Source organism: Mustela nivalis (genome assembly GCF_964662115.1).
Source record: "Mustela nivalis genome assembly, chromosome: 11".
NCBI lineage: Eukaryota > Metazoa > Chordata > Mammalia > Carnivora > Mustelidae > Mustela > Mustela nivalis.
Genome location: NC_139030.1, coordinates 45,499,127 through 45,521,423, shown reverse-complemented (window position 1 = coordinate 45,521,423; position 22,297 = coordinate 45,499,127). Strand labels below are relative to the sequence as shown.

Below are 22,297 nucleotides of genomic sequence, written 5' to 3'. Positions count from 1 at the left end.
ATGAATGGATGGATGGATGATGGATGATGGATGGATGATGGATGGATAGATGGATGGATGATGGATGATGGATGAATGGATGGATGGATGGATGGATGATGAATGGATGGATGGATGGATGGATGATGGATGGATGGATGGATGGATGGATGATGGATGATGGATGGATGATGTATGGATGGATGGATGATGGATGATGGATGGATGGATGATGGATGGATGGATGATGGATGGATGATGGATGAATGGATGGATGGATGAATGGATGGATGATGGATGGATGGATGAATGGATGGATGATGGATGGATGGATGAATGGATGGATGATGGATGGATGATGAATGGATGGATGGATGGATGGATGATGGATGGATGGATGGATGATGGATGGATGGATGGATGGATGATGGATGGATGATGGATGGATGAATGGATGGATGAATGGATGGATGAATGGATGGATGATGGATGGATGAATGGATGGATGGATGGATGGATGATGGATGGATGATGGATGAATGGATGGATGATGGATGGATGAATGGATGGATGATGGATGGATGGATGGATGGATGATGGATGATGGATGAAAGGATGGATGGATGGATGGATGGATGATGGATGGATGGGTGGATGATGGATGGATAGATGGATGGATGGACAGATGGATAAAATAACAATGAATGGACCCATATTTGTCCTTAGAATTTCTAATGCATTTGACATACCATGACTAATGAAAAATAACATTATCCAGTTAATATTCCTGAAAGACTTACAGAGGCTGAAGAGAGAAGGAGAGATACAACCCATCATATCGCACCGTTTGTCTGCATTTCTAGTCAAATAGTATGGTTCAACCCTTGAGACGGGAAGCTGGGAAGGGAACAACTGGCGTCTATGATAAAGCTGAGACATTTCAGCTGTCATTGGATAAATGTGATGGTATAACACAACTTAGAAGTGAATCTGAAGTGAGATCCTCAGTGGCACTGAGAGGGGCCCGGCAGTGCAGGCCTAGCTCTGAGGCTGGCCCCATGTCAGCTCTAACAGTCCGACCAGATGGAACCCAAGGTAGATGGTCTCGTGTCCCTGGTGACAAGGGGTGCCATGTCACCGACATTCAATTTATTAGCCTACTGTCCCTTATCTTTATTCTTCTCTCCTAACTTCGGCAGTGGAAGAATAACATACTCATTAAGAAGTACAGTTTGTAAAGGTACAAGTGTCTAATTATGGGATAAGAGGAAATTATTTAGCTGGGGAGCGCAGAGTCAGGGAGTGGCAGCCTCAGTCCCCGCAGTTGAATTTATATGCTATTTATCTCCTCACCTACACCTGGCAGAAACAATTAGCACTTGGTAATTTGCTGACCTTATCAAGGCCCTAGGATTTGTCGTCATAGTTGCCACCAATATCACCGCTGTGTGTGAAATAAACGATTTAGAAATGGCCTGCTCCTAAATCATGCCCACGTAACTGGGTTTGAATTTATTTTCGTCTGGTGGAGGCTTTGCGTTTTGTCACTTCTTGATCAATGTGTTGATTTTCCAAGGGATTTTAAGGATACCGTCACTGTGGGAGTTAGGATGCTTTCACACATGCCAACAGAAACACGAGTGCAACAGTGAATCCTGCAGAAGGGTTTTCAAGAACAGCAGCCTCTCCCCCTGGCCCTCACCTCTCCCCAGGACTCCTTTACTTCAGGGCACTTCCTCCCTTCTGCCTCCTTCTGCCTCTGCACCCATTCCAAAAGGCCTGCCAAACTGCAGAGCGCTTCCCCAGGCTCTGAGCTCTGAGTCATTCCGCTCCCGTGGCACCTCCATGGTACCCCAGCATGTTTCTAAGTCCCCCCAGGGGCACCTGGGTGGCTCAGTGGGCTGAGCCTCTGCCTTAGGCTCAGGTCATGGTCTTTCTGCTCAGCGGGGAGTCTGCTTCCCACCTCTCTCTGCCTGTCTCTCTGCCTACTTGTGATCTCTCTCTCTCTCTCTCTCTCTCTCTCTGTTAAATAAATAAATAAATAATCTAAACAAAAAACAAAAATCAAAAAACAAAGTTTCCCTGAACTGTGCTCCCCCAAACTGTTCTGAAGTTAAAACGCGTGTGATGGAGTGAGTGGTATTTTTAGGTCTGAGCTTCTTTACTCTATCTCTCCCAATTTCAAGCTTTCTGTCCCCCATTTAAAGCTGGAAGAGGGTATGAGCTCCTAGCCCAGGGGGCGTTTTCTATTAGAATAGAAAACAAAACAACCAGGCTTTCTGGCTTTAATTCAAAACCTAAATCCTTTGGAGAATTCAGCTGATTCTCAAGCAAAGTCTGGATGAATAGAGGGGGATTTACACCAGCCTGGAAAGTTCTTGAGCTGGAGGAAGGAGAGCCTGGGAAGGGAGGAGGGGAGGAAAAGAAGATGGAGAGGAGGGGTGGGGAGGAGGAAGGGCAAAAAGGAGGGGGAGTCAGGGAAGGGGGAATCAAAGAGAGAGGGAGGGGAGGGAGGGAGCCCGTGTCTGTGTGTGGTTCAGTAGAGTTCAGGGAGTCGGTTCCACGGAGCCCAGGAAGGTGGCCAAGGACTTGATCAGCAAGGTCACCAGACCAGGGTTTGCACTTGGAAACTTTTCAGAGCCAGACAGTATGCCTGAGAGGCAATAGGAGGTGCTGTGGACAGTGTTGCTGGAGAGCGAGTGCATCCTGTCCAAGGACAAGGCTTCCTTTATTCCGAGTGGAGTGTCAGCAGAAGGGCCAGCCCCAGACCTCAGACCTAGCAGGGCCACATGGGCTGGGATCTGGGGCATCTGAGCAGTGTCTGGATGGATCAGTGAGTGAGAACCACAAGCAGGACAGCACCCTTCCTGCCACCTGGAACTGGGGCACAAGCTGGGGGTGGGGGGCGGACGGAGGGCTGGTGAGGAAATTCCTGGAGGAAGGAACCTTCTGTCTTGATTTTTTTTCCTCCATCAATCCAGAAGAAAGGGACTCAGAATCTGAAATTACATAGCTTCTGATATGCTTGAGGATGTGGACTAAGATGTATATCCATGTCCTATCTTTGGGGAATGCTTATCCACAAAATTAAGCACATTCCCTTATTGTAGGACTTCTTAGAAATTTTAATATGGGGGCACCTAGGTAGCTCAGCTAACCGTTAAGCAGTTAAGTGACTGCCTTCCGCTCAGGTCATGATCTCAGGGTCCTGGGATGGAGCCCCACATCTGGCCCTCTGCACAGTGGGGGAGCCTGCTTACCCCCTCTTTCTATGACTGCCCCTCTGCCTACTTGTGATCTCTGTCAAATAAATAAAATCTTTTTTAAAAATAAAAGACATTTTAATATGCTAAAATAAAACATTCTGGATCTCAGAGAGAGGGATTCAACAGATCCCAACACATCAACAGCACATCTCCCAGTTATGTGCTGGTAGATGATCAACTCAGGGATCAGACCAGGGATTAAAAACCCTGCCTTTCAGGCCCTTGCCAATTTCCATGGTATCAGTAGTCTAAATACAGCCTCCCCGCCATGGAGCTGCCTGGGCCACAGTGGAGGGCACCCCCCCGCCAGGCCCTTGGCGGAGTTGTATGACTCCCTGACACACACACACACACACACACACACACACACACACACCCCTCCTGCCTTCACTCTCCACACACTGTGGTCTCCGCACTGTGGTGCGCAGTGAACTCCCACAGGCACATCTCTGCTTTTCCGTTGTTGCCCCCGGTTACCTGGTCTAAGACTTGTCCTTATACACCTGTGTCATAGGTTTGATTAAAGCAACCAGTTTCCTGTTCACTAGGGTATTTCTACAGAGTTAAGGTTTTTTTTTTTTTTCAAGATTTTATTTATTTATTTTTGCAAGAGAGAGAGGATGAACTCCCTGAAATCAACTGAACCACACAGACGAGGGCTCCTTCCCTCCCTGCCTTTCCCTTCTCTTCCAGATTCCCCCTTCCAGTGATTCCCCCTCCTCCTTCCCCCTCCTCCTCCCCACCCTTCCTCTCTGTCCTCCTCTGCTTCCTTCTTCCCTTCCCCTGCTCTCCTTCGGGCAGCTCTGTCCCATCGCGTGGTGGGGGTGGGGAGCCCAATGCGGAACTCCTCCTAGGACTCTGGGATCATGACCTGAACCAAAGGCAGACGCTTAAGGACTGAGCCAGCCAGGCGCCCCCACGAAGACTCTTGAGTAGCTCTAGGAAGGAGTCCCATACTCAGACCCTCCCTAGCATCCGTTTGCCACCCGTGAGAGCTCCATGCTGGAAGCAGATCCCGCAGCTCCAAGAAACCTGTCTTTGGATGACTGCAGCCCGGAAGGACCCCCCCCCCCCCCCCCCCCCCCCCCCCCCCCCCCCCCCGGTCTCTGGCCCCTGCAGAAGCTGGGCCAGATGATGAGCGCTTATTGTTGCTTTAAGCTGTGGAGTGTGGATGTACTTTGTTGCGCGGATATTTAGAAGTAGTAGAACACCGGAGCAAGAGGAGTTCTACAACTCTGAGCATGGGAGAAAAGAGGGATCTAGACATAAAGAAATATGGAGGAAGCCAGTGTTCAGTATCCTCGGATGCTGACTGTGGCATGTTTGGAGAAACTGAGAGGGGAGGGAAGAGGTTGTGCACTGGAAAAACAAGGAGCCCCTTTAGGGAAACTCTCAGGAGGTCCATTTTGGAAGAAAAGGAGGTTTGAAGAAACACAGGACCACATTTTGGCGGGCGGGTTGGTGGGGGAGTTTCTCCTTTTTGGAGGAATCAAATTTCTGGAGTTTATACAAACGTTCTTTGCGAAATGTGAAATTCTCTTGAAAATCAATGTATCTTTAGGACCTTATGGGTCCACCTGTTTTTAGTGAAATAATTCAGTCTTAGAAAAACTGCAAAAAACTTATCAAGACACAGGGTTGTTACCAGTTTGCTGTCTACTATCGCTTACATTGGGTGAGACATACCAGAATATTTATTTGTTAGGTGGGTTTAAATTACAGAATAAAAAGATTCAGATCTTGGCAGGTTGGTTTCCAACCAGGAAAAATGGGTATAAGCTGAAATAAAGGAAATGATTTCTATTTAGTTGAAAGGAATAAACAAACAAACAAAAGCTGTTCAATCAACCAGAGAAAATTAGTACCTCTTCCCAGTCCATTGTTTTTCATTTTGCTTTGCCTTTTGCTTTTGTTTTAAAGGAAGTTTAAAGGGGCACCTGGGTAGCTCAGTGGGTAAAGCCAGCCTTTGCCTTAGACTGGGGTCACCAGCTTCCCCCCACCCCGCCTGCCTCTCTGCCTACTTGTGATCTCTGTCTGTCAAATAAATAAATAAAATCTTTTTTAAAAAAAAATGAGTAAAGGAATTTTAAAGCCTAGTGAAAGTCATGATGTGGAAATGCAGGCTGGAAAAGCATGCTGGTGTCTTTTTCTTTTGCCTAATTTTGATTCAAGATACCAGCTTCAAATGACATAGGAAGTTTGCTTAAATCAAATAGAAAATTAAAGCACATGAATTAAGCAGCTGGAAGAAAAAGTACTATAAATATAAAGTAACTGAATAAATATATAAAAAAGATACTGAGCCTCACAATAATTAAAGAAATGAAAGCTACAAGGATTTCTAAAACCCTATTAGATTGGCAAAGACTAAAAAGTTTGATCATGCTCAGTAATTGGGAGGAAGGGGAATCAGGCATATCACAGGCTGGGGGTGGGAATGTAAACTGGCACCATTTTAGAGCGCAATTTGACACCATCTAGCAACATGTTAAGTGCACATACCCTTTGACGCAGTAATTCCATTCCTGGGTAGAAGTACCAGCTCAAGGATACCCAATGCAGCTTTGTTGGAAATAAAAATGAAGAAAAAAAAAAAAATAGAAACTGTCATGTACATGAGAGAGGGACTAAATTACAGACAAATCAGAGATACCCAATGCATGGAGTGGGGTTTTTTTTAAAATTATTTATTTATTTATTTGACAGAGAGAGAGATCACAAGTAGGCAGAAAGGCAGGCACAGAGAGAGGGGGAAGCAGGCTCCCGGCTGAGCAGAGAGCCCCATGTGGGGCTCGGGGATCCAGGATCCAGCCTGATCCCAGGACTCCGGGATCATGACCTGAGCTGAAGGCAGAGGCTTAACCCACTGAGCCGCCCAGGCACCCCATGTTTGCTTATTTTCGTGATGAGCACTGTTCTAAGAGTTCTCCTATGTCAGGTCATGTGATCTCTTAAGTACCCTGAGACTTGATTCTCAGAGTGTCTAGAGCCTCACAAACAGCACCCAGCCCCCAAGTCACCGGGGCATGTGCTGACACAAGGGCTATACACAAGGAAGGAGGGATACAAGGAAGTTTTAGGACAGGCTGTAGAGCACAGTCTCATTCTGATAAAGAAACAATAAAGTGTGTGTATACATTTATGTTTGTGCAGAAAACGTCTAGAAAGATACAGCAGAAAGAGTTGACCATGGGACCTTCAGGGGAATTTTCTATTTCTTTATTTTTTGTTTAAGATTTTTTATTTGTTATTTGACAGAGAGAGAAATCACAAGTACGCAGAGAAGCAGGCAGGGGAGAGGGGAAGCAGACTCCCAGCTGAGCAGAGAGCCCGATGTGGGGCTCGATCCCTGGACTCTGAGATCATGACCTGAGCTGAAGACAGAGGCTTAACCCACTGAGCCACCCAGGTGCCCCTCCATTTCTTTATTTAATATCTTCTTTATTTGTCAATTTTATTTATTTACTTATTATTTATTTATTTACTTACTTAAGTGCCTGTTATTCATATGCAGAGATTTCACCTCGTTAGACCAACGGCAAAGGTCAAAGTCAGAGTTTTCCAGTTTGCCTTCGCTTCCAACACCGACTGCCTATGGAACCGCCCGTTTCCGTGGTTCCCTAGAAGGGCACACAGAACTCACTGAAGCTTTTCTATTCTCGGCTGTGGTTTATTACAGGGAAGGGAGGCAGATTAAAATCAGCCTAGGACAGAATCGGGGAATGTTCCAGACGTGAGGCTTTGGTGGTTCTCTCCTATGGATTAAGGATACATTACCCTCCTGGCACGTATGTGTGGCAATGCACATGGCGTTCTGCCAGCTGGGGACGCTCACAGGAGCATCATTGTCCAGAGGGTTTAGCGGGGTTTCATTACATAGGCACGATTTATTGATGGCCCACATGGTTGAAGTCTAGAAGGTTGACCCATACTACACGATTCAAAGCCACACCCTAAATAATACCATCTTTCTGGAGGAGCCAGGGCCAAAGACCCAGTGTGGCCACCCTGTGCCCTAGACAAAGACAGTCCTATCATGTCATATGAGATATGACACAAATTAATTCCAGAAGCTAGAACACTCCGGAGGGTGAAGGCCAGACCTCTTTGGAGGTAAGGCCAAATTCTTTACTACACATTTTTTGTCATTAAAACCTGCAACAGCTGTGTGGTTGGTTTCCCATGCGCTTGTTGGTACACACTAGAGTTTCTCAGTCGTGTTATCATGAAAGAGGACTGGTTTTCCCTGAGACTTCCTGATCTTGTGGATTTTGTTGTGTGTTTTCTTAGATTCTGTATTTTTCAATGGTACCCATTGGTCACTGAGTCAGACTCACAGCCAAAGCTCTTTACTTTTCTTCTGTGAGGTGGCTTTCGTGGGACCTGATAATCGTATTACAGATCCTCGGATCAATCATGAGTCCACACTCCCAGCCCCCTCCTTTATTGAACTCACTTGCCAACCTGCTTTTCCTCTGCCCAAATCACCCAGGGTCGGGTAGCCTACTACTAGAGACCACCTCCAGAGCCTGTTGACTCAAACTAGCCAACCTGGAGCTGTTTTCTGTGCCTTGCCTTTGCCACAGGAAACAATAAACGTGCTGGCTCCTGCTTCCCCCTCACTGCCTCGGTCTCCTGGTCAAAACTGGCACTGCCCGATGGGGCCCTGTGCGGCATGACGCGCTCCCTTCTCCTGGGAAGTGAGTAATAACCATCTTCCTTCAATGGCATGAGCCTCATTGTATCACCTCCTCAAGTTAAAATCCTGTGGGTGCAATCAAGACGACTTTGAAAGCCCCTCTGCAGGTCTAGGTTTTAAGAGGGTAATAGCCCTTACTTGCTGGCACAGGCCTGGGCTCCTACCTGCTTTGCTGAATGTACTGAACAAGCTTACACTACGGGTCTTTCCTGGAGCCACGTTCCGTAAACGCTGGGTGCCAGCAGTGCTGTAGGTCCCATTTGGAAGAAAGTTCAATAAAGCCCTTGTGAAGATGCGTATCCATTTTCAAATTCTGCCCTGAGTTGACTGAAATACGAAGTCCTAACTCGGTCAGTGCTCTCCTGTCACTCTTTCTACGCTCGCAACCCCTGTTCGTTTAGTTAACAAATATACTCGTAACTCCTGCCAAGGACTAAACGTGCCTCAGTCAACTTAGAAACTGGAACTCAGAATGAAGAGAAAGTTCTGCTTATTCCATAGGCTTGTTGCATGACTTATTCTAGACTCTGAGCAAATGTTAGTTTACGAGCGTTTTTGCTTATTGCAAAATGTCAGGGATTTCTTGGAGCTGGCTTTAAGCCAAACATCTTACGTGTACTCTCAGGCAAAGATACGAAAACTAGACATTCTGGTAAACTGAAGATGTACATTTGGTAGGTAATTCTAAAAAAGACAGCGTTTGACCCAGCAGCCCCCAAAATGAGGTTTGGCCATATTTGTGCATTTTCAGGGACATAAGGTATAAAAATAGGAGTGGGTTAGAAAGGAGAAAAACTGTAATAATATTAAATAAAGAAAAATGTAAGCCTCTAGCAATAAAAATGGATAAAGTGCTGACGTTATGGACAAATAAGATTATGAAATGCCAAGTCATAAAGAATAAAGAATATTTGGACCTTTAATAATGCAGGTGAGCTTTTATAGCAATTGAAAAAAATATTATGACTGCCTCAGGCAATAGTAGAGGCTGTTTGTAGTTGGTTTCTAATAATTTCCAAGGGCTGACCCAATTAAGAACTCCAATTCTGAACCGGAAAGGTTTAAAAACATTTTAAAGACGACAACTCTAAAATAGCTGTTTGGGAATATTGACATTTTTTCTCTAGATCACTTAACGAAAAAAATAATTTTCTTTATATTACTCCACGTAGCCAAGGTGTGTGTGTGTGTGTGCTAAAAAACCAGAAAAATTAAAATATTTGCTTTTGTAATACTTCTGGATCTTTAACTAAATTTAACAAGCTATAAAAGAACCGTGCTTTAACAGCCAAGTGTTAAGTTGGGGAATTGTTTTTGGTGAGTCAGGGTAAAGAGTGTTAGTTATAAACCCTGGAGCCCATGGCAAGTTCCATGAAGTCACATGTATCTGGGGGCTTTTTAGCTGCAGGTAACAGAATACTCACCTCAAAGTGGCTTAAAACAGTGAGGGCATTGGGTTCTTGCACAAAACAAGAGGTGTGGAGGCAGGCCGATGCAGGATTGGCTCAGCACTGGTTACCTAGTGGTCCTTCTTTGCCCATCTTTTTTGGCCTTCCTTTTCCACAACTCCACATACAGTCCTTTACTAAATCTATTTCAAAGACAAGCTACCCCGAGGGCCCTGGAATTTACAAGTTTCCATAGAAGGAGGAAAAGAGTGGCATCTCTTCTGGTCTCCTTCTTCTGGGGGAGGGAAAACCCACCCCTCCCCTGGCTGTGTCAAGCCTCCTCCTCAGACCTCTTTCCATTTCAGAGGCCAGCGCTGGGTCCCCTGCCCATCACTGGCCCAGCGAGGGCCAATCCAATGATGGATTTAGATTCATTTGATTCACGTCCTGGAGCTGGGTGCATTCTCTTTGGAACAAAGTTGAGATTTTTTTTTTTTTTAAGATTTTCTTTATTTATTTGTCAGAGTGAGCACAGGCAGACAGCGTGGCAGGCAGAGGCAGAGGGAGAAGCAGGCTCCCGCTGAGCAAGGAGCCGGATGTGGGACTCGATCCCAGTACGCTGGGATCATGACCTGAGCCGAAGGCAGCGGCCCAACCCACTGAGCCACCCAGGCGTCCCTCAAAGTTGAGATTTTGATAGCAAGCGAAGAGGGGTGAGCTGGGTATGTGAGGGGAGTGTGGGCAAACAGTCAGCGGTGTTGGGGATATTTGGAGGCATCAGCAGGTGGAAGGTGGAGCCCTGGTCCTCACGCCTGAGCTGGTCATTGCTGCTCAAAGGATGCATTAAAAAAAAGGAAATACATCTTTCATTTGTTATGTTGTTTAAATGGGATAAGGACCTCAGTAAAACCAGATATCATATGTCTGGCTTTGTATCCGTTAGGCTAGGGGACAGGCTCCTTACTCAGAAATAAAACTTGGCCAAATCGAATATGGTCTTTCATGAAATCTGTTTGTAAGTAAAAAAGAAATGATATCCCAAGGTCCCCGGAATTCACCCCACATGACACAAATACAATAAGCCAAACGGCTGCAATGGCTGACACACAAAATTTGACCAAAGCAAAGAAGCTTGCTCGCATGCTGTGATCAGAAGAGCAGCAAGCTGGAGGCATTGTTCAAGGCAAAGAGAGCATGGAATTCTAAAGACCGTGGTCCTCCAAAGGGGGCAGAGAGATATTAGTAAACAGGGTTCGTTAATCCACTCAGGCAACAGCCTCGAAAGCTCAAGATGTGCGTTCTCATCGGCATTTTCACGGGATTTCAAAGAACTGAAGGGAAAGGCTGTGCGTGGTACCCTCCACCCCTCTCCCTTTACATCACTGATCGCAGCAGCCACACCTGCTATCCTCCACAGACATGGAAACTTTTCTCGAGAAGCGTGGTTGCCCTAAGCAGAAGGTTTGGCCAGCCTGACGAGTGCAAGAACCAAGGAATCTTAACTCCAGAAATACAGAGACAAAATGCCAAGCCTCCTGAGAGATGACCTGGAGTGCTGGAATTCCCGAGTCCTTGGAATGAGGTAAAGAGCAGGAGCAGCGCTGACCCTTGGCAGGCAGGCTGCGCACTGCCCACACTGGTAACATGCTGCCTTGCTTCTGAAGTAGCTGATGGCTGGGTCCGTGCGCTCCTCTACCTCCCCACAACCCAATGACTAAAGGGTTCACAAGTGGAGCTTCTGGGATTCTGTCTCTGTGCTAGCCCATGGAAACTTGGTGAAGGAAGGAAGGAAGGAAAAAAAGGAAGGAAGGATGAAAAGAAGGAAGGAAGGAGCAAAAGGGCAAGTTGAAGAAGGCTGTGTGGAAAACATTTACTTTCCCCTCAAACCTACCCTCTCCACAGCCCCTCTGCTGTGGCTTTTCACTGTGAAACAAGCTACACATCTCGCCATGTCTTCTCTGTCTTCTCTTCCAGTGGAAGAAGCATTCCTGCGTCTAACAAAGGCGGCCTCTCCAGCCATGTGCCAGATCACAGCCCCCACCCCGCTACCTCTCAAGGGCTGCACTTCTTCTGTCCCTTTCTTTCCTCCCCCTCATCAGCCTCAAACTCTCCCCTTCTCCACTGCTAAAAGCTGCAAGCAACCAACCAACCAACCCTTCTGCTTGAACATCAACCACAGAGTGATGATTCGAAATTTATCTATCTGTTGCCTTAAACTTTCATAGCTAGTGGTCAAATTGATATCTACCATATGTGTTTAAGAGCATCCTGAGGGTGCCTGTGTGGCTGAGTGGGTTGAGTATCTGACTCTTGATCTCAAGGTCATGAGTTAGGGCCCCACATTGGGCTCCACACTGGGCATAGAGCCCACGTAAAAAATAAATTTAAAAAAATTTTAAAAAGAGCTTCTCGAACCCACATTTCTAACATTTTAAAATTGGCTTTTTTGTTTTCTTGTTGAGTATTAAGACTTCTTTGTGTATTTCGGTTAAATGCTTCATCAGATAGGTCTTTTGCAAATATGTTCTCCTAGTCTGTGGCTTGCCTTCTCATTCTCTTTATAGTGTCTTTGGCAGAGCATTTTACATTTTTAATGCAGGGCAGCTCATTGATCCTTTCTTTTATAGATTGTGTCTTTAGTATCGAAAATGTTATCTCCATACCCAAGGTCATCTAGACTTTTCCCTGTTATTTTCTAGGAGGTTCAGTTTTGTATTTTACAGTGAAAGGTGTAAGGTCTATGTGTAGATTTTGTGTGTGTGTGTGTGTGTGTGTGGATGTCCACTTGTTCAGCACCATTTGTTAAAGAGCTACCTTTGTTCCATTGTACTATCTCTTCCTTTGTCAAAGATCAGTTGACTCTACGTACGTGGGTCTATTTCTGGGCTTTCTGTTCTGTTCCACGATCTATTTGTCTATTCTTCCACCTGCACCATGCAGGCTTCTTTACTACAGCTTTATAGTAAGTCTTGAAGTCAGTTGTGTCATCTACATTCAAAATAGATTCTTAATTCCCACCTCCACACCCTTCCATACCTGCTCCTCCCTCAAGTCTTTTCCGTTTCACGAAATGGCACCATCCATTCACTCGGGCTAAAAATCTAGGAGTCACTCTTCATTCCTCCCTTCCCTCTCCCATCCAGTCCCTCATTAGCCTTAATTCTTCCTCCAGCAAGCACATCAAATCAAGCTGCATCCCTCTGTTTCTACCGAGTCCAAGTGAAGGGTCAGTCGCATTGGTTCTACCATAACCGGTCTCTCCCTTGTCCTCCTCCAGTCAGTGAGCTCCTCCTACTTTTTTTCCCTCAAAAAAAAAAAAAAAAAAAGGGAAAAGAAATTAGGATTTATAACTTACCTCTTATATTTAGCCTTAAATGAAAACACAACCAGCCCGAGCAAAGTGAGTTTTTAAAAAAAAATTTTAAAGACTTTATTTACTTGAGAGAGAGTGAGGGAGAGAGAGTGAATGAGAGAAGGAGCAGGGGGAGGGGCAAAGGGAGAGGGAGAAGCCGACTCCCTGCTGAGTAGGGGGCCCAGGGGGCTTGATCCTGGGACTCTGGGATCATGATGTGAGCAGAAGGCGGACGCCTAACCAACTGAGCCATCCAGGCCCCAAAGTGAGTTTTTAAATCTGTTGAAATCGGATGCGGATAGGAGTTCAGGCTAAATTCCTTAGGAGAAAAGGTAAGGTGGGGTGCCTGGGTGGCTCAGTTAGGCATCGGGCTGCATGACTGAGAATGTTTTACTCATTGCACTTGCGCCATCCCAGCCTCCTGTGGGTTCCTCCGAAAACATCAGGCTCTTTGCTCCCTCATAGCTTCTGCATTTGCTGTTCCTTCTGCTTGGAATGCGCATACCCTACTTGTTCTGATAGCTGGATCCTTTTTACTCCTTGAGTCTTGGCTTAAATGAATGCATGGGAATTCTCGGAGATGATGTAATCTAGGTGAATTTTTACATGGCCTTTACATTTTTAATTTAGTTATTTAAACGAAAAATTAGATAACAATCATAATCCCATCTGTATAAGAACTTATGTAGAAGTGTACATATATGTAATTACAATAACTATTTGGAAGGATTCACACAAGTTAACTGATGTTACTTCTGTAAGCTCTCTATGCACACTATTCCACAACTTACTTTCCCACAAAACAATATGAACAAGAACATTTTCTATGCCAGTTCATACAGACGTACCTTCTTCTTTTTAATGGCTGCAGGTATTCTTTCGTATGGATGTATTATAATTTGCTTCACCATTTTTCCTATATTGATGGAAATTTAAATGGTTTCCAATTGTTTTTGCCATTACAACTGAATCTTATTACAGCTGATATGGATTTCAATTCTTTGGATCATAGAAAATAATTTGCCTTCTTATGTATGGGAGCCAGTGTTTTAACATAGCTTCTAAAATAATACATCCTGTTCAATTGTGAAATGTGGCCATCTTAAGGATTAACAAATTTTTTGTATGCCGTTTATATATTGATATCTCTAACCAACATCTTTAAAACTTGCAAGTATACCAGCACTTTGTGACAATTCAATATTGTTAGGAATGCTTTGTGCATGAGGGCTATACCAACCAACCATTTATAATTGAAGGATACATTTTTCTCTTCTAACTTGAAGTTATAGACAGGAAAGTACACAAATCTTGACTGTCAGCTTGATGAGATTTTACATGTGTATACATCTGAGTAGTTCCCAAGATAAAAATATAGAGCCCTTCTGACACCTTAGCAGGCTGAGGGACAGCACATTTTCATTGAGTAGGATACTTTTTAAGCTGCTGCTTTCAAATGTCCACATTCCTCATTTCTTTAGGATAAATCCTTTTTTAAGATTCTTATGGTAATAATAACTTGGAGGAGAGCAGGGTGAAGAAATAGGGGAATCACAAGTGTCTGTGCGGTATTTTCTCATCTCTACTCATCTCTGATCCTTTGTTTGTTTTTAGGAACTGCTCATGGATGTCTGAGGCTGAATTAACGAGGAAATCATGGATTGTCAAAACTTTCAAGTTTATATGACCCAGCCAGCAGGATTTTCATTCTGTTCTTCCAATATGATTTCTATTCATTAAGGCCAATATAGTCATTCAATGCAAACAATGCTATACTATACTGGTTGCAAAATTATGAACAATCTTTTTTTTTTTAAGCAGGGAGGAGTAATGAGCTGTGCAATTTTGTTTAAGCAATTTCATTTCTTTGTGTTTTTAAAAGAAAAGGAGTAGGGAGAAAGAAAACTGGAGATATAAGAATAATAATGGAGATATATAAAATAATGAGAGAAGTAGGTTACAGTCAGATCACCCACGGGCTCAGTTGCTGAATTGATATGTTTGGATTTCCTTACCCTTTCTTTTTTCTGTCTCTTTTTTTTTTTTTGGCTGTCCCAAATCCCCTATGCTATTTCAGTTATACTGGGTTGGACAGAATTCTGTGGCTACTCTGTAAATGTAATAACAGTTTTCTGTGAGAAAATTAATTGCAATTTCCAAATAACTAATTGACAATCTAATCTTTGCAACATTTTAGTATTTTATAACTTGTCATTTTGTCAGTGTTATTTAACCTTTCTTCTCCTCAGTAACTTCTGATTTGTAAAATAGGTGAGTTATGTAAGATATTCTCAAACATGTTCAGTCTAAAAATTCAATGATTTACACAAAGTCCTAGCAAGTTTTTAGCAGAATGTCAACTTTTATCTCATAAATCCAACAATTTCCTCTTTCAGAACATTCTTTTTTTAAAAAAAGATTTTATTTATTTATTTGACAGAGAGAGAGTGATCACAAGTTGGCAGAGAGGCAGGCAGAGAGAGGAGGAAGCAGGCTCCCTGCTGAGCAGAGAGCCCGATGATGCGGGGCTTGATCCCAGGACCCTGAGATCATGATCTGAGCCAAAGGCAGATGCTTTAACCCACTGAGCCACCCAGGTGCCCCGCTTTCAGAACATTCTTTAGTAACACTAAAATATTAATATTTCTTTCCCAGAACAGGCATTTAAATAACCACAGGGGAACATGTTGCATAGTTGTGTATAATACATAAGGATTGGACCTATTAGGTGATGTTAAAGGGAGCTACATTGAAATTTACATTGATTACGTGCCTCTAGCCATCTGGAACTCTGGTTAGTCCTTCATACTAGGCCATTTAGTCCTTATGTTAGTAGGATCTTCATGATACATATGAGGAAGGATCAACTTGCACAGGATGACATCCAAGTGCTAGATGTGGTATCTGAACCTAGATCTGACTAGAAGCTCTTTCCACCCAGTAAAGCTGTGCTCCTAACACGGTAAGAAGGTATAAATTCCAAACAAGGTATAACGGAGACAAGTACAGAAAATGTCTACATTTGCTAGCGTGAAAAGCTAAGCTGCTATAAGAGAAATATGGTAGCTTGACTACACTAGCTTAAAGAACCCTGAGGTTTGTTTCTCTTTTATTTACCATCCCCAAGGGTGGCAGCCGGGTAACTGGGTACTGCTCTGTTTCTCAGAGTCCTTCAGAGATGCAGGTTCTGGCCATACTGCTGCTCTCCTGTCCTTGTATGCATTATTAATGATGGGTTCTCTGGAACCCATTGGGAAAGAAAATGTGAGGGAAACATATCCAACATGGGAAGGTCTAGATCGGGAACCAGCCTTCATTCACATTTCACTGACAAGATTTTATTTTTTTAATTTTATGTATATATTTAAAAGATTTATTTAGAGAGAGAGAGTGTGTGAGGAGGGAGGGGCAGAGGGAGAGGGAGAGAGAATCCTCAAGCAGACTCCCCACTGAGCTTGGAGCCAGATGTCAGGTTTGATCCCAGGACCCTGAGATCATGACTTGAGCCCAAACGAAAGATCGGCCCACCTAACCAACTGAGCCAGCCGGGCGTCCCTCCACTGACAGAATTTTTGTCATGTGATCTCCACCTAGCTGCTAAGAAGCTGAGAAACAGTTTGTAGCAGGACAGCCAGGTGCCCAGCTACACTCAGTTCAAATTATGACGAAGAAAGAATGCATTCTTGTAGCAAACCAGCCTACCCTCATATAATGTCATTTCTTAGAGTAAAATCAACAGTTGATAAAAATACTCTGCAAAGCACCTCCTTCAAGCAGATAGTTCATGGTTATGACCTGGAGAGTAGTGTGCTCTATAAAACTTTATCCAGAGAACTAGGAAAATGTGAGTTGAGATGTAATAAAATGAAGATGCGATCCATTCCTTGTACTCAAAGTCAACCAAGGTGGTTTATTTCACCAGAAAAAAAAAAAAATGGCAATTTGCACAAAGACCAGAAGGAGTGTCAAAGACTCAGACACGTCACTGTCGATCGGTCCTTCCCACACTCCTGTGGCAACAGAATGCACTCACCTCGTTGGGTGGCTCTATGCCTTCAAACAGGCCACAGACACGGGCACCGTATGAAGGTGTCTTCCCTCCTTAGCTGCTTGCCAAAAGTGGAAGCAACTCCCTGATATGTGATAAGAAAGCAGATACAGAAACGCTCACCAGAATGGCATCAAAGCAAGCTGTGGTTTGAGAAGCACAAATATAGCGTGAAAGGAAGAGCTGGACCCGAGAATCTCAATTATGGTCACTGAGATCTTCTCATGTGTCACAGAAGACCTCTGCTGCCCATCCTACAGCTTGGAAAGCTGTGATACTAAATAGGAAAATCTCCCTAGTACCTCCCATTCTTAGGTGTCCTTAGGAGAAATACCATGATTATCTGTGATCGTCTCTTCAGTGCGACCATACAGAGGCCGGACTGATGAAATGACTTAGCAGTCAAGCAGACACAGTGTCCCAATTGGGGATATCCTTTAGAAGCCCTGCAAGTGATTTCCTAAAGAACATTTACATTTCTTTCTTCTAATTTACACTTGCCAAGCAACTTTCTGTTGTATAATTCTAACTTGAGTGGATACAGACACTGGAAGAAAGCATTCCAAATATAAATTAAAAGAATTGCTATCATTTAGTAAGCCCTTACTAGGCACTAAACAGTTTTTGTCTATGTTTTACAACTTTATTTGACAAAGAGATAGGGCGCACAAGCAGGGGGAGCATCAGGTGGAGGGAGAAACAGGCTCTTCGCTGAGCAGGGTGCTTGATGTGGGGCTTGATTCCAGGACCCTGGGATCATGAACTGAGTGGAAGGCAGACGCGTAACTGACTGGGCCTCCCAGGCGCCCCGGCACTAAGCAGTTTGAACATCGTACATTTATAAACTCATTTCACTCCACAATCACCCCATGAGGGAGGTCCTATTACCCCTATTTGAGATCTGAGGAAATGAAACTTGCCTAACCAAGGTCGCACAACCAGGAAGCAGTACAGCCTGGATTCAAACCCTGGCCTCCTGACTCGTATGAGCTCCTACACCATTTCTTATTTATATATCAGAAACATCTTTTACTGTACATGAAAGAACCTGACATTCTAGTTTGGAAATTAGACTCTCAGAAGTTTGGAAAATGTTACACAGAGCAGAGACTGAGCTGAGAAAACAGGTCCGGAAGCCTGCAAAGCCAAGGACCATGCAGGCATATGGTTTGAGAACTCTAATGTGCTGCCTGCATGGTCAAGTGAGTTCATTCATTCATTCATTCATTCATTCATCACAAGTAGGCAGAGACTAAGGCACAGAGAGAGGGGGAAGCAGGCTCCCTGCCAACCAGAGAGCCTGATGTAGGGCTCGATCCCAGGACCCTGAGATCATGACCTGAGCTGAAGACAGAGGCTTACCCCACTGAGCCTCCCTGGTGTCCCCTCTTTTTTTAAACATATGTATTTCCTTGTTGCAACAGGGGGATTCTTATTGAGATACTGATTTACAAGTGGTTCAGGATATTCACCGATCAGGAAGGCAATTCAAAAACTCTGTTTTTATAGGGGCCCCAAATCAATTAGGAGACCAAAAAGTCACACCTAGCCCTTTTTTTCTATCATCATAGTGCATTTTTAAAAAGCTTAAAATGAGATCAATTTTCTTCCCTAAGCAGTTTGCCATTAGAAACAACATTTCTGGGGGTACCTAGGTGGCTCAGGTTGTTAACTGTCTGCCTTTGGCTCAGGTCATGATTCACAGGCCCTGGGATAGAGCCCCGTGTCAGGCTCCCAGCTCAGCGGGAAGTCTGCTTCTCCCTCTCTCACTCTGCCTCTCCCCCCACTTGTGCTCCCTTTGTCTCTCTCAAATGAATAAATAAAATCTTTTTTAAAACCCCACACATTTCTGAAATCTCCAGCAAAATAAAAAGAGCATTAAGTATACATAAGTAGAGGACACCTGGGGGGCTCAGTGGTTAAGCCTCTGCCTTTAGCTCAGGTCATGATGTCAGAGTCTTTGGATCGAGCCCCACATCAGGCTCCCTGCTCAGCGGGGAGTCTGCTTCTCCCTGTCACTCTCTCTGCCTGCTCTCTCTCAAATAAGTAAATCTTTTAAAAATAAAAAAATATATATATGTAAGTAGACTAGTCCTAAAAATGTAAGAAACAGGGAAAGAAGGTATTTTCTGTCTCTGATTCTTCATTTTTTGGAAGATTTTATTTTAAAGCAATCTCTACACCTCACATGGAACTTGAATTCATAGCCTCAAGATCAAGAGTCACATACTCTACTGACCTAGTCGGGGCCCCGGTCTATCTCTGACTCTTTGAATGGGAGGGGATAGAGCTGTTAAAAAGAATCTTTGAGAATATAATACAAAGAGAGAACTTGACACAAACATCCATGTGGGTTTTTCTTTTTTTTAAAGATTTTATTTATTTATTTGACAGAGAGAGATCACAAGTAGATGGAGAGGCAGGTAGAGAGAGAGAGAGAGAGAGAAGCAGGCTCCCCGCTGAGCAGAGAGCCTGACGTGGGACTCGATCCCAGGACCCCGAGATCATGACCTGAGCCGAAGGCAGCGGCTTAACCCACTGAGCCACCCAGGCGCCCCTCCATGTGGGTTTTGATGTGGGAAGTTCATTTATCATGAGTAAGACGACTTGTTCTCCAAACAGAACTGGAAATTTCTAAGTGAACAGAAGCTTCACTCATAACTATGTAAATGATGAGAAGTATCCGTGCTCTTTGAGGGGCTCTGGCTCTAATCTGAGCCATGCCCACAGGGCAAACTATGAAGGCAATAGGATAGAACTAAACCAAGTGCCATCACACTTCATTCAAGCTCTGGGCACAAATCTAATCCCTTCTAACACAAATTTGACTAAGATGGATCTACAGATAGGTGAAAAAGTATTCACTTGTAATCCTAAAAATCCATCCATTATCAGCAGTATTGGAGGGAAAACATGAAGATGCAGGCATGTACCCAGTTATTTATATATATCAAAGGTCTTGGGATTCTCAACTTTTGTAGAAAATACATTTTGTACACGTATAATGTTGAAGAACTTGTAACCACATCAAACATTTTTGGCATTTAATTTTAGCCCCTAACGAATACAGCTACCTCAAAACTAACTTCTTTCTCTTATTAATGGCTCTGTTCTACAATGCACAATTATCACATTAGGAGTTAGGCAGAAAGGAAAATTACACAACCTTAAAGGCTTTTTAATGAGATTTCAAACTTCTCTAAGAAGTCTATGCAATTTGGAGAAGACTCAAAAGCAAGAGATTTGATTTCTTCTTATATTGCTGAAATCTTTAACAAATCCACTGATCTATACATTCTTCCAATACAAAAAAATAACAATTTTCATAGCAAACATGGTCAGCTCCTCCTGTGCCTGAGTTTTCTGTTTTATTTAGTTCTTAAAAACAAACAAACAAATTAAAAAACACCTTTCTGGGTGCCTGGGTGGCTCAGTCGTTAAGGTCTGCCTTTGGCTCAGGTTGTGGTCCCAGGGTGCTAGGATCGAGCCCCGCTTCCGGCTCCCTGCTCACCGGGGAGCCTGCTTCTCCCTCTCCCCCTTCCCCTGCTTGTCTCTGTGTCTCTCTGTCAAACAAACAAAATCTTTGAAAAAATATAAAAAATAAGAATAAATCAGAAGAAACCTTTCCACTGATTCTTTTTCTTGTTTACTAATTTTTTATGTTAGCAGAAGACCGGCATTTGATTCTCAAAAGGAACATAGTCAATAGAGAGCTTCTAAATTTTATTCATTACTTAACCAATTCTTTATTTTTTTTCATTTTTTAAACCAATTCTCTTAAACATCCTTTCCTATGTAAAGCCATATTTCCTTTAAAATTACTCCTTTTCTTGCCTTTTGTGCTACGCTAAGTAACTTTCCATGTTAAGTTTGTGTGTGTGTGTGTTTTGCTATTTCCTTATCTTTGATGTGACAAAGTGATAACGGGGGCTAATGTCATTCCACGGAGTCTGCCCTCCACTGAAATGGTCCTGCGATCACAGACCACCACGGATGGGCTATGGATGGGGACAAGGGAGGTTGTGCCAGAGTGCGAACATTGGAGAGAAAGTGAGGCTCAGGGATGAGGAGACTCTACTATCATCGTAAGAGAAGAAGGTAACGTGGCAAAAAGTCTCCAAATGGCCGAGTTGTAACCATTTTCTTTCAGAGTTTTCCACTATAATTTTCAAAAGTGCTTAACTTATGCACACTAAAATTTTAACTAGTCTAAAATATCTTAACAGCAAATACAAGAAAAGGTATAGATTTCAAGCTCTAATCTTTTTAGTAGTGGACTTTGACACTCACTGTGGAATTGAAACAAGGATATAACCCACCAGACACAAATGGGATAGAGTTTTCACAATGAATCTGTAATTTCAAAGGAAATATTAAAAATGAATACACTTCTCAGTACAGTCAGAACTAACAAAAATCCCTTAATTTTTGAAGCAGGATTTTTTTCCCCAGCATTGTTTTCTTTTTGGTCACAGTCTATCTATGTTACATCCTTCGTAACGTCATTGCTATCATCTTTCAAAAACTGTCCATCTACAAATTAATTAACTTTCTTGAGACAAATCCCTGGTATACTATTCTTCTGATTCCCATGAAAGGCTCACTTTTCAGATACAACTGCAGCTGCCCCACACTGCCAGTGACTGTGTCACACACACGCCTGGAAATTCTGTAATCAGCAGCCACCAGGTGCCGTATCGCATTCAGCACGCCACAGCCAGTCAATACAGACATCCCCAAACACACCAAGGCTGGTTTTGTCAAATGTTTTATTGAGTGTAGACATCTGGAGTACTGTAAAACATGCATTATCTGTAGATTCAAAAAAGGAGCAAGCCACATTGTCCTCACTGTCAAATGTGTCAGGCTTGGCATACATGATGGAGATTAATGAAGTATCATGAGAGTAATATGGTTCCTGAAAAGCTTCTACAATTTGGAGTAGGGTCTTAATCACGTGAAAAGCAAAGCTGTTCACATTCAGTGAACTTGCATTTCATTGGAGGTACACAGTATTTTAATTTTAAAACAAAAATAATTCTGTTTTTATAAGATTCCCATCCCCCAACTTTATTTTCCCCTCAGTTTTCAGAAATGTTAATTTAAAAAAATCATATCCATTTTGGGAAGTTGGACATTTATCTGAACAATAACTAAAATTTATTTCTTCTTCGGTTGCTGAGGTGTATTAAATTTGAAGAAGATAATATCTCCATCTTCAACAATATAATTTCTGCCTTGTTGTCTGTACTTTCCAGCAGCCTGTAAAGAAGAGATAGAGAGGAAACGGGTTATTTTACAATGGAACACATGAGGTAAACAACAACATCAGATGCAAAAACTATTCTGTTTCTTGGGCCATATTAAACAAAAGAAGAAATACAGAAAAACACATGAAGTTCAAAACTAGACTTGGAGAGAAGCACAGTATTCCTGATTTGGGCAGAACTAGATTTTCCATACGTACATAATCATAATGTATTCTCTACTAAATTGTTGGTACATAAATGTAATTATACCAATATCATTAAGTTTCATTACATGCTGTTTATGGTACATTTCTGA

At 43.2% G+C, this 22,297-nt stretch overlaps 2 protein-coding genes across 3 annotated transcripts in view; one reads left to right on the top strand and one right to left on the bottom strand.

Moving 5' to 3' along the window:
- The first annotated feature begins 2,494 nt into the window (after positions 1–2,494).
- SCRN3 (secernin 3) overlaps positions 2,495–22,297 on the top strand; it is a 345,735-nt gene continuing 325,932 nt past the window's right edge. The window contains exon 1 of the mRNA XM_082689560.1: positions 2,495–2,510. The gene's annotated coding sequence lies outside the window, so the exon portion shown is untranslated. The remainder of the gene's footprint in view (positions 2,511–22,297) is intronic.
- OLA1 (Obg like ATPase 1) overlaps positions 21,485–22,297 on the bottom strand; it is a 180,079-nt gene continuing 179,266 nt past the window's right edge. For both annotated transcript variants that reach the window (XM_082689563.1, XM_082689564.1), the window contains one exon: positions 21,485–21,994. In XM_082689563.1, coding sequence (XP_082545689.1) covers positions 21,893–21,994 — 102 coding nt within the window. In that variant the 3' untranslated portion in view covers positions 21,485–21,892. The remainder of the gene's footprint in view (positions 21,995–22,297) is intronic.